The sequence below is a fragment of the Sylvia atricapilla genome, chromosome Z, assembly GCF_009819655.1.
Source record: "Sylvia atricapilla isolate bSylAtr1 chromosome Z, bSylAtr1.pri, whole genome shotgun sequence".
NCBI classification, from domain to species: Eukaryota; Metazoa; Chordata; class Aves; order Passeriformes; family Sylviidae; genus Sylvia; species Sylvia atricapilla.
Genome location: NC_089174.1, coordinates 37,866,120 through 37,878,960, shown reverse-complemented (window position 1 = coordinate 37,878,960; position 12,841 = coordinate 37,866,120). Strand labels below are relative to the sequence as shown.

The 12,841-nt window shown below is 37.9% G+C and overlaps 1 protein-coding gene across 2 annotated transcripts in view; it reads right to left on the bottom strand.

Annotated features, from left to right (window-relative positions):
• The window catches only part of LRRC2 (leucine rich repeat containing 2), a 74,158-nt gene extending 62,588 nt beyond the window's left edge, over positions 1 to 11,570 (bottom strand). The window contains exons 1-2 of one of the 2 annotated variants that reach the window (XM_066338682.1): positions 11,453 to 11,570; positions 299 to 463 (exon numbers count right to left, since the gene is read on the bottom strand). In XM_066338682.1, coding sequence (XP_066194779.1) covers positions 299 to 423 — 125 coding nt within the window. In that variant the 5' untranslated portion in view covers positions 424 to 463; positions 11,453 to 11,570. The remainder of the gene's footprint in view (positions 1 to 298; positions 464 to 11,452) is intronic. The other variant, XM_066338681.1, reaches the window with a different exon arrangement.
• Between the last annotated feature and the right edge of the window lie 1,271 nt (positions 11,571 to 12,841).

Below are 12,841 nucleotides of genomic sequence, written 5' to 3'. Positions count from 1 at the left end.
GTCTATGGTAAACAATAAAATATATCATTAATATATCACAATCTATGTAGGACAGAGCAGAAAGTAATTAAACATAAGTATTGTTTGTGCAGCATTTCTCTTACTATCATGTCAGGAAAGGAAGAAAGATGTCTTTGAAATCAAACCCAACCCCCAAAATGTTAACAATCAACAATTATTATTAATATTAATCATATTTTAATAAATATTTCTATCTATTATATTTAGCAAATGGCAATGTTAGTGAACAATAAGAACTGATTTAGGTAAAATGAACAATGTACAAAGGTTGTCTTACTTCTCCAATGCACTTTGTTCTAATCTTTCTTTCTCCTTCCTCTGACGTTCTTTGTTCTTCTTAACTCGAGTTTCCCACAGTCCTCTTATGACAGAAAAGTCAAATATTACCACCTGATGCCCCATATTGTTGACATTAAGCTTCTCCTGTAAGAGCAAGTCAACTCTTCAGAAAAGGAATAATGAGAAAAATAAAAATCCAAACTATCATGTTTCATGAAAATAGTCTGGGGAAAAGAGCTGAAGTCAAAAGAAATATTAACATAGTATGTTTTCCATCTTACTCAATTTATTTAGGGTTTTGTGCTGGTAGTAATTAATGCGGCACACAATTGACTTCTACATAAAATCCATAGCAAGAGATACACATTGAAATTTTTTGTATTCCTTACATTTTTTCATTTTCAAGATAGAAACAAAGTTGCAAAAAAATACTGGTTTGATTAAGTAGCGCTGATGAAAATAGCTTTAAAGGCTTTTCATTTTTAATAATTTCTGTGACTAATATTAAAATGAATACTCATAAAGAATTTATTCATTTTAAATCTTGCAAAAGCAATTCATCTGGAGTTGTTGTGTATTGATCTTCATGACCTCAAGTTATCCTATTTCAACGGAAATTGTGAAATTCCAGTGTTCCTGTAAGTATGTGCTTATCTATGAAAGGCATTGAAAGACCAGCCCTGTAACACACAAAAGAATTTACCTAAGACATGGGGAAGCTTTTGTGAGCACGTCATGGTCCCCACATACTAACATACCCTTATTCTAGCCAGTCAACAGGGTTGACTTTGCAGCAGCCAGGAGGGCCATGACCAGAACCCCAGTGTTATTCACCTCAGCACATGCTGAGGTAGCCACATCTGCCTTTTTCAATTTGCTGGAGTGCAGAGTCAGATAATACCAGGTCATAATGAGCAACCACAGGTGAATCATTCACCTGTGCTGTACACTGTTATTAGTATTTTTGTTGTGTTTAATTTTTTTCTTTGCTGTTTCCACTAAATCATTCTTATCTCAACCCATGATCTTTACCTTTTTGTGCCTCCCATTTTTCTCTTGATCCTGCTACAGGGGAAGGCAGACAGTGAGAGAGCAGCACATTGTCTGGTATGTTTTGAGAAGGAACCCTAAATTGGAGAATACCATTTCTAAACCACAAGATGTATAGAAACCTATTTCAACAGTCAAAATCTTTATATCAGTATATCAGGTTCCATGCAGCTAAGAACTGATGTCAGCCAGAAAAGGAAGGTCAAAGAATATGTACCTCTGATATAAAATGCTGGAAAACTGGTAGCAATGGACAAGAAGAAATCTTAGTTACTCATTCTTTAATGGCAACCTTTTTTCCCCACCCTTCCTGACTGGATGGACTGCAGGATGTGGACTGGAAGAGAAAATTCCTCCCACAAGATCAGGTTCATGACCATCTGAGGAACTGAACACACATAAGTTTTTGGGGCCTGATGAGATGCATATCAGAGTTCTGAGGAAATTGACTGATGTAGTTGACAACCAAATCTCCCTGATATCTGGAGTCATAGAAGTCAAGGGAAGTGCCCCTGGTGAGTGGAAAAAGGGAAACACTGCACCCATCTTTAAAAAGGTTAGAATGAACGATCTGGGGCATTACCAAACTGTCAGCCTCACTTCTGTTCCTGGAAAGGTTCTGTAACAGATCTTCCTACAAGCTATGCTAAGGCACAAAGAGAACAGGAAGATGATTTGGGATAGCCAGCACAGTATCACCAAGGGCAAGTCCTGCCTGACACACCCAGTGGCGTTCCGTGATGGAGTGACTACACTGGTGGACAAGGGAAGGGCTACAGATGTCATTTATCTGGACTTGTGTAAAGCCTTTGATACAGTCTGCCACAATGCCTTTCTCTCTAGTTTGGTGGGACATGGATTTGACAGGTGGACTGTAGATGGATAAGGAATTGGCTGGACAGCGACATCCAGAGAGTAGCAGTCAATAGCTCAGAGTCCTGATGGACATCAGTGACAAGTGGTGTCCTGCAGGAATTTGTATTGGCACCAATACTAGTCAATAGCTTTGTGTATGACATTTACATAAGTATCAAGTGCACCCTCAGCAAATTTGTAGAGGATGCCAAGCTGAGTGGTGCTGTTGACATGTCTGAAAGATGGGATGTCATCCAGAGGGACCTGGACAAGCTTGAAAAGCAGGCTTATGGGAATTTCCCACCTATTTTCCCACTTTCCCACTTGGCAAAGTGCCACTTGATGCACTAAGTGCAAGTGCAAGACCAAGGGCAAGGTACTGTACCTGGGTCAGGACAACACTTTAAAACATATTTTGGGGGATGAATAGATGGAGGCCAACGCTGCTGGGAAGGACTTAGTGGTACTGGTGGCTGAGAGGCTGGACAGGACTGGCAATGTTCATTCACAGTCCAGAAAGCCAAATGTGTCCTGGAGTACATCAAAAGGAATGGTCAGAAGGTTGAGGGAACGGATTCTTCCCTTCTCCTCCGCTCTCATGAGGACCCAACCTGAAGTGCTGCATCCTCTTCTATGTTCCTCAGCACAGGAAAGACATGGACCTGTTGGAGCTAGTCTAGAGAAGGACCACCAGGATAATTAGAGGGATGGAAAACCTCTCCTTCAAGAAAAGACCAGGAGAATTGGGGCTGCTGAGCCTAGATGAGAGAAGGCTTTGAGGTAACTGCAACCATCCAGTACCTGAAGGGAGCCTACAAGAAAGATGGAGAGAACATATAATGATAAGACAGAGGGAATGGACTCAAACTGAAAGACATACTTTAGATCAGATATTCTGAAGATATTCTTTATTGTGAGATTGGTGAGACACAGGAAAATGTTGCCCAGAGAAGCTGTGGATTACCTATCCATGCTCAAGACCATGCTGGATGCGGATCTGAGCAACCCGGTTCAGTGAGAGGTATCTCTGTCCTGGAACTGGATGATCTTTAAGGTTCTGTCCAACCCAAGTCATTCTGTGATTCTCTGCATGAAACACAGCATGGTTTACAAGATGCTGTTCCCTACAGGGTTAAGTACCAACATAAAAAACTAATCACCTACTAAATCTCTAATACAAATCTTGATAAAAGAATTGGCAGAAACTATACTTTCTAGCTCAGAGTCACTGGAGTGAGCATAATCATCACAATATACTGGGTCTCATGAAATGTAGCTAGATAATCAACAGAGAAAAGTAAGTTATTTAAACTTTGTGTGAGGTTTTATTAGAGAACACATTTATTATACCATTTATAAGCTTAGAGAAATTTAAAAAAAGAAAAGTAGAATAAAACCCTGCTTGACCATCTACTTATCAGTCAATGATAAATCCTCCCCTTCTTTTCCTGCATGTTTTCAAGCTCATGTCTATAATTTTTTTCTCAGACGCCACTATGATCATTTTTTCCAAGCTTTGTGTCCTTCAGCTGGGGCTATTTATTATCTGTCCTTCTGTTATAATATTGAGGACAAAGCGGAAATTTTTCTCTCCTCTGTATTTTTTTTCCTTGTAACTTTGCAACTGTCCCTTTTGTTTTTCACCCCCTTTCACCTACACACCCCTCTGTAGAACATAACATATAAACGAATAATTATTCTGATCCAGGAAAACACTCTCATGTCCTCTAGTAAATGCACAGCATGGACTAAAAAGAATTATGCATAAGTACATGCAGAGCAAAGGTACCTGCTCACCATGTTAGTCATCTCAGTAAGAAAGGCCCTTTCAAATACCAACAAGTACTGGCTCAGAAATTGGTCAGTGTCCACTATCTTTCTGTTTACATAGCCTTCTGTATTTTAGGGTGTTTATATAGAATGTTATCTTTGTTGTTCATAAAGGTGCACCTATTGCTTGTTTATCTTTGCTAGTGCTAAAAATGAGGCAAAAATAGTTCCTAACCTATCTGGAAATAACAGCTGACAACAGCTGAGTCAAAACCCCATTAAAACAGTGTAATTAAAACAGTGACCTTACTCTCTGTGGTAAGGTTTGTCCTTCTAGAACACATTCACAACTAATTTACAGGAACTGTTTACCTCATAAAATAAAATGTTCACCTCTGTTTACAGGAGGAAGAAACCCACTGACAAGGACTTCACCCCTTCACAGTAACTGCAGACCAGCAGTCACTCTGCAGGGTCTAATTCATTTTAATAGAACAATTCATAGAAGTGTGTTTTGGTAGAAAGGCTGTTGCAGAAGCTGAATTTTTGCAAGACAGTGAAGTTGCAGCTGGACACTTGACCTCTGTTAGAGGCCTTAATGAACTAGATGGCCTTAATCAACAAAGAGCCTGAATATACTGTGAAAGCTCTCCTTTTCGGGTTTCTCACCTTCTTGTCTCACAGGTTAAGTCATCCATTATTTATTGAGACACTGATTTATTAAGCACTAGGTTGGAAGACTTCATTTTATCCACATATTGCTTTTATCTACATATTGCATTTACTCACCTATTACACTAAGGCAATTACATTTGTAATTACATGCAAGGAATTGTGGGGTTTTCTTCCATGGTAAAATCAAAAAGAGGAGGAACTTGGGTGGGAGGGGAGAGCTGTCCATCATAATGCCTCAGAATTAATCTCTTCAAGAGAAGCAAAGCCACAAATCCTGATCAGATTACAGGATGACTAAGGCTTTAGAAATATACATCAGGACAAATGTGAAGTGCTTTTTGACATCTACAACTCTGGAAAGGTAGCAATCTTCACAGGGCTGTTGCTTACCCTATATCCTTGCCTAAAACATGGGCATGAAGTATCAAGCACAATGGCAGAATATGTATTTGCCAAAATTCTGACAACCACCCTTTTCCTGATGATGAGATGTTGCCCAGAAACAAAAACTTGCTAAAGCTAGGCTTAACTGATACTAAGTGGAGGTTCTTCAGGATACTTACTCATGCATGGCAAGAATTTATGTCAGATAACAATGATAACAATGATTTTGATTTCTAGAAATACATGTTTAAATTCACATGCATTAGTTTTTTTCTTCCAAACATCAGATTAGGCCTGTAGAGGAAAACTCAAAGCCATCATCTCTTATTCACAGGTGGTAAGCTACATTTGTATAGAGGAAAGTCTTAATCATACACTTCTTTATAACTTCTTCCCTTCAACTAAGAGCACAGTTATGTTTCCTCCCAGACCTTAGGTTATTCACAGGTAATCACTTATTGTAATTTTGTCCAGTGTCAGAAATGACAATAAAGTTAGAAAGGGTCTCTAGAGGCCACCTCATCCACCTGCTCTGCTCAAAGCAGTCATACAGTTATTGACCCAAGTCTGTACATCCTGCTGCACCTCTCCTCTTCCAATTTCCCCATCATTTTATAATACAGCATTGCTTCTTTCTCATTCTGTATATACACATGACCATTAAGGATAGGCTTTTGTCATACTTCAGGATTACCTGACCCACCCATATGGCAGTAAGTGAAAAACAAAAACTATTTCTTACCAGAAACATGCCACCTTGCTTTCATTAGGGACAAGGCCTGACTAAAAAAGCAATCATGACCTGCATTCGCAAGACCCTCCTTCATAACTACACTGAGTTTGCTGCTTAAATTCATCCCAACTTGAGTAACAACTACATCTAAATTATGCTGTAGATCATCAGCACACCTTTCTTGGATGATGCATGGTTATAATATTCATCAGTCTTTTGAGTTATTAGTGAGAAAGATCACAAAACAAGCTATTCAGTAGCATGTGGTAATTAATATACAGTGTTATCCAGGGAAAAAGGAATTCAGGAACCCAAAAAGGAGGCAATGTCATTCACGAGAGAATCATATATGGAGAAACTAGTTCTCTGTGTGTATCTTTGGAAGCAAACAATCTTATCCCTACCCATTTACACCTCTCAAGAAGTTATCTGCAAGACCTTAATCAACATCCTTAAAAGGCAACATACTGGGAAGTCAACCTCATCTGGTCTGTTTTGAAATGATTGGCCCAGAAACAAAGCTAACCACTCAGAATACTCTTTTTTCCTTTTTTTTTTTTTTTTTTTTTTTTTTTTAGCTCTTCTAAGATTTTTTCCCCTTCATAAGTAGCCACACATTACATTTAAGGAAATGTTTTAGGTAAAATAATAAATAAATAATCTCAAAATTTTAAAAATAGCACCTTTTTTAAATAAGCATTGCATTATTTGACAAGGCAACATAAGAGTTTGTAACCAGAGAAACTTGTAGAAGTGGCAGAGGAAAGAAATTTCCTTTGGCTTCACTCCTTCCCGCTCTTTATGCTTTTTTTAGGAAGAGGGGGAATAAAAACTCCCTTTGAACACTATGGCCTTTGCAACATCTCTTTCTAAACCAGCAGGCCTTGTCAACCTTGTCCCTGTTTTCATCAATCACAGGAAATCACAGGAATCTGTATAAATGGAATTTTCCTTCTACATTGTAAACAGCAGATTCTTTTCCTCCCCACAGGCGTACTTTCACTTCAAGATACAATAGCCTACAAAATATTCTCAATTTCATCATTCCAGAGTCCTGTGCCTTCACTAGAACACATTACCAAGCCCCTCTCCTACTAAGCAAATCTCTCTGGCTCTTCCTTATTCAGACATTCTTATTTCAGACATTCTTTTTTAAATAGTAGAAGTACTCAGAAGCTCTAAAACAGATTCTCTTCAGCAAGGTGTTGAAAATATATAGGATGGAAAAGAAGATAACTACCTTGTAATGTCTATAATCTTTATTACTTTTTATTCATTGTTATCTATGTTGTTGTTTACAAATATATGCATATTTAATATATCAACTCCTCAGTAAAACTGGAGAAAGTTAATATGCTGTGCCTTAAATGCCCTTGCTCCCTTCAGCTACTGATGTCTCCAGCCCTTGTTTAGAGGTCTGCCACAGATACTTCTACAGCCATCTTTGATAGCAGCCAGTTCTATTGATGTGACATGACCACTTGTATTTGTTTCCTCGTGCTTTTTTGCCTGTTTCTTTTTTTTCTTTTTTTCCCCATGGCTTAATATAAAGGGGGGAAATGGCTTTCAATACCTCTGAAAGTGTCACCAACCTGAGTATGCAGGACCACTGGAGGCAACTAGGTTTCAAAATTAGGATGCCTTTTGGTAGGTCCTTGTGTTTAATGTCAAAGGAATTTCACCTCAGCCACCAGCACTTGGACCACGAGGTCCCATGGGCTACCCAATTTTCAAAAAACAGTTTAAGGATACATGAGCTAAAAACAACACTGAATTCTGGATGGAAGGCCTTCCACAGAGAAAAAGTACTTTTCAAAACAGCAACTTCATTGAAAGAACAGTTTTCAGCCTTTTTAGACTTTTCTCAGTATCTGAGATACAAAAAAAAAAAAAAAAACAAAAACAAAAACAAAAACAAAAAAAAAAAAAAAAAAAAAAAAAAACCCAAAGTCTTTTTTGAAAAGAAAAAGTAGTGGAGCACAAGAGAAGTATTCTTAGATATGATGACTCTGCTAAGATTAACTGTACCAAACTGTTCTACAGCTCCTCGCTGTTTATTATCTGTCTTCTCTGCAATAGGTAGAATACAGCCAACGGTAAGTCAAATTTACATTGGCTTTATTATAATAGAGTTTAAAGTCCTCTGAACATAGCTGGTATCAGTGTTAATGCTGGCCAACTTGTGTGTGCACAGTATTCTGTAGAACAAGACCTTTGTCTACTCTTTAGACTGAAAGAGTCCAACATAGTTTTGATACTACAGATACAGCCAGTATTAGTCTCTATTGACAGCTCTCCTGGTTTCACACGGCACCTGGTAGCCCTAAAAAATCACCACTGTGTATACTTTCCTCTGCTGTTCTTTGTGGGTTATTAAATTATTGTTTTTGTTTCCTCAATTTGCTTAACAACCTGGTTCACTTGGGCCCTTTTTCTTTCAGATAATCATTGTGGGAGATCTGCTGCACTCTAATGAATATTACTAGCAGGATTACATGGGGGGAAATGCAAGTGAAATATTTCTTATCAATCCTGCAAATAATTTCTTCGGAAATAAACTCACTCACACTGTGCTTCAGAATCATCAAGTCATTTATCTCTCAAGTCTTTAAATAATTCAGAGGAAACCTGACATTTGGATAGCAACTGAACACATTTTTTATGTTATCAGGAAAAGATTAAATTAGAGAAACATGCTGTGATTGAAAGAGCAATAGAGATTGTGGCAATGTTCACCATATACAACTATATTTTGCTAACTGAGCACAGCTTGTAAATGTGGTAGTGCTTCTCTGTGACACTTGTGGAGCAGGAGAGGACTGCGAAGTGGGAAGTTGCTCTTTCCTACTTTGTTTTACTTCTAGTAACAATCTCTTATTGTTCTACACCAGCAGGGAATTATTCTTCCTGCTAATTTGCTAATCTGTCACTAGTCTCACCAGAAGTGCAGATTTGACAGTGAGGGTTTGAGGTCTGGGATCCAGGTCTGGGATCCATGCATGCCTGCGTGTGATTGCTGGCTCCTGGGGACTACGTGGGCAGGGCAAAGAAATGGATCACAGTGGGTGTCCCCCTGAAGGCCTGGGTGCCCAGAGATCAAATAAATGTAGCTACAGCACAGAATAAATACAAGAGGAAAGAGACAAGCTGCTCCAGGGCTGGAGAAGGCAGTCCTGACACCTGGACATGAGGCCAGATGTTTTGGGAGTTTGAAATGTTCCTTCCTGCTCTCTCAAGAGTACAGTCTCAGCCAGCTGGCTCCTACATAAACAAACACAGACAGACAGTGACACTTTCAAGCTATTAATTAGTCCAACTTTCAGTGAAGTTAATTTCAGAAATTAGTGTCTTTCTGTATCACAGAACTTAATCATGAACACTTTGATGAATTATGGGGTTTTTTCAGTTTTCTTCTTTAGCCATTTCATGAAAGAGATATTTGTGAATAGAATCTGACATTATTCTCTTTCATACACAAATAAATTACTTTTGCATTGTTTACACACCACAATTAAGAGAAAATATATCTTTTTATTACCTACTTATTATATTTCAGGTAAAAATAGCTATGAGCACTGTAAAATTAAAAACAGATAGGCAAGGGCTGAACTTGGTTTCCACACATTTTTATGTGCATATTTCTCTTTGTCCAGTGCTGCAGCATAATGCTTTACTGACAGTTTTCATTAATCAGTTCCTATTCTAGATGTAAATTAACCAGTCTCACAAACAAGTCCTCTTTATCACTGCAGTCTTCACATCTTGATTTTTCACAGGGTTATTCATTAATTAGGTCTTTAATTATGGATTAATTAGCAGCTGAATTACAATATTCCTTATACTTTCTCAACTCTTGTAACACTAATATGTTTGCCATCAAGCATGATAGATGTTACATATGCAAGGGGATTTATTATAGATGTATTCCCCTAGCACTCCAGTGAGCTGACTAATTATTCTTCCACTGACAATGAAGCTAATGAAACAGTGGACTGATGTCTCTGACAAAAATCCATTGTCTTTTTTTTTTTTTTCATTGGATATTTCTGAAGAGAGGTCTAAGTCTCGTAAGACTGAGAGAGGGATGATGTATTAGAAATGGACATGTATTTTCAGGTTGTTTCTTATCAAAGGAAAAACAGCTAAAAATGTATTACACATTGGTAAAGGTGTTGAATCTATTAATCTAGCTGTAGTCAGCAGATGTAAACAATTGTCTCAGGTAGCATACAATAGAGTTCTGGGAAACCAAAAGCATGTTCTAAGGACTGATTAGAGGGATCCCCCTTAACTTCTCATACACAGACTCACGGCAAATAAACTTGCATTCATTGTCACTGAGCAAAACACTGAGGCTTTCATACACAATTAGATTATCTTAATTAAGCATAACATTACACTCTCAAGTTTCTCAAACTTGTTTCAGGTCCACTGTGTTTTTAACATAATATTTCATAGACTTCTTATTTTTCTTAAGGTTCCTGAACAATTCCTGAGAACTGAGGCTACTATTACTTAACTTCCATTTACCCTTTGAGGGTACAGCCTCTGAAGTTATCTCTATGAATGACCACATCATAAATATTATTTTAGACTCTCTGTCCTAACTGATACTAATTAATTACCCTCAAAATTTATCATTTTCTTTTGCTCCCTGGGGGCCACTTTACATGTATTGATCTAAGAATTCAATCCTGTCACCTGCCTCTATTGCAGGAGAATAATAACCTATGTCTGACCTATAGCAGTGCTATTTCCAGCGTCATTACAAGATCATTAGTTGTATAGTGAGGGAAATTGTCATAGCCAACTGCAAAGATATTAAATTCTGTGGTTTAAGATGGCAGAAAATTTAGACAAGCAAGAGATGATGCTGCTTTCCACTACTCCAGTAGTGAAGTTATTTTAGCTCTAATGTCTGAGGAGAGCAAAGTGAATGAAACTCTTTGGTATGATCTACCTCTTTGGTTAATAAGCATTATCATCCACCCCTGTTCCTTGAAACTGTACTCAGTTAACTGCTGTTCAGAGGAGGAGAGCTGGTCACTACCTTTTAACCTACAGAAAGTAACATGTCCATGATAGCACATTAATACTTGAGGTAGCAACAACAACAATAATGTTATATTAACAATAATGGCAATATTTGACTTTAAATGATAGGCTGCGTTCACAAAAGATGTAGCAGGCTATATTTCCTATGCCAGTTAGATTAACTGTAAGTAGTCTTCAGAAACTGAAGTTCTATAACTCTTTTTAAATTCCACTCTAGATTTTGACAGACAGCAAAGATAAATGACTGACCTCTCAAGCCATTTTTTTTATTGAAAATCATCCTCACACCAGCATATGTCCTTGAGATGTAATAGCAGTGGTTTATTATAACTGAGTCAGAGTGGAACTTGAAAGGTTTGCTAAATTATAAAGTTTGGATTTGTCACAAGTGTAAATCTATTTAGAGAACAATGCACAGGGTGAATCTCACTCTCTTTAAAGATATCCACCAAACATACTGCCTTGGACTAAATGCTCTTTGTTTCAGCTATTTTTCCTATATGCATTGGTTTATAAAGACCCACAGCACAATAGCAGCAACCTGATAACTACTTCTCACTTTCCATGCCATTTTCCACCTTGACCCCACACATCTGAAAAAACACAATAATCAGCAAAACTGTCACTTACCTACTACTAAAGAACACAAGTGTCCAGAGCTCCTGAGTGTGCTCTGGAATTACTCAGTGTGGGACACTGAGGTTGTTTATAGCATAGCATAGCTCATGGCCAGCCAGATCTGTTTGAACCCCACAGCGTGACTAGCCTTCCAGATATATTAATATGCTATATTTGTAAAGTGATAACATGATCTGTGGTCTTACAGCAGAGACACAGGCAGGATAAAGTGTCTGCACTGCATGACTCAACACAGGATGGAAACAACAGAACAGCTAGGACAGCATCTCATTTTCTTCAAGGAAAGTGTGACAGAGCTAATGTTACTCATGGTTATGTACATTTATTGGAAAAGAGTAAGGAGAATAAAACAAAAATGCATATACAGTCTAAATTCCTCTAGGCTACCTTTTCCTTCCCACGTCCATTCAATTCTGAAATAAATATACACATATGTACACAGACTATCACCATGCAGTTTGCATGACTAATTGATTTACAGCAAATTCTGCTCTTTCTTGTTGATGGTGGCTCACCTTTTTTATAACTATGCTTGTCACTGATGGCAGTACTCCTGCTTTTTGTTAATGGACCCAGAAGGGCAGGACTGTGGGGAGCCAGAGACCATCTTGCCACAGAATCAGTAATGCCATGGCAGTGGCTCATAAGCTCAAGGGGCTGATGTGAGGTCTTGAGCCCTGGGCAAAAGGGAAGAGTCCTGGGGATACAAGAGAGTAGATGGACATGGACACAGAAGCCCATCAGGACCCTCGTGGCCCTCCCTGATAATTCAGCATGAACAGCTGACATTTTCTGATCATACCTTTGATGAGCTAGGAGGGAGGAAGGCTTATTTTCAAAACACAGTTTTTCACCAGAAATATTTTAAAAAATCTGCTTTTAATTTTCTTTCCTTTAAAATCCAGGTTTTCAATTAAAATAGTTTCTTTTAATTGTATTTTCTCAACAATTTCTACTTATTTTTCATTACTTCCGGTAACAATAAGCATTAATTACTGCAGCTGGCTTTGGCTTAAGCTTCAGATACTAGTTTTACATTGCTGTGTTTTCAGTGACCTTACTGAAATCACATTATATTGGAATGGGAATGTCAGGGAAAGTCATGAGCTGTGACTTTAAACATTCTATTTTGTCTTTAAGTCTGAAGGAGGTAGTATAAGGATTCACTTTGATCTTTTTCAATCCAGTGCATTTCAAGGTATGGTGACATGCCTGAAGGATCCTTCATCACATATCCTTACTGTTCAGTCATCTTAGTCTTCACAAACATCAGTAATAAATAGTGATGACCACATCAAATTTACTAATACATTTTTATTTTCTGATACAACTACACATAAATTTGCATGGATTTTTGCCAAATAGCTATATGGATTTCTG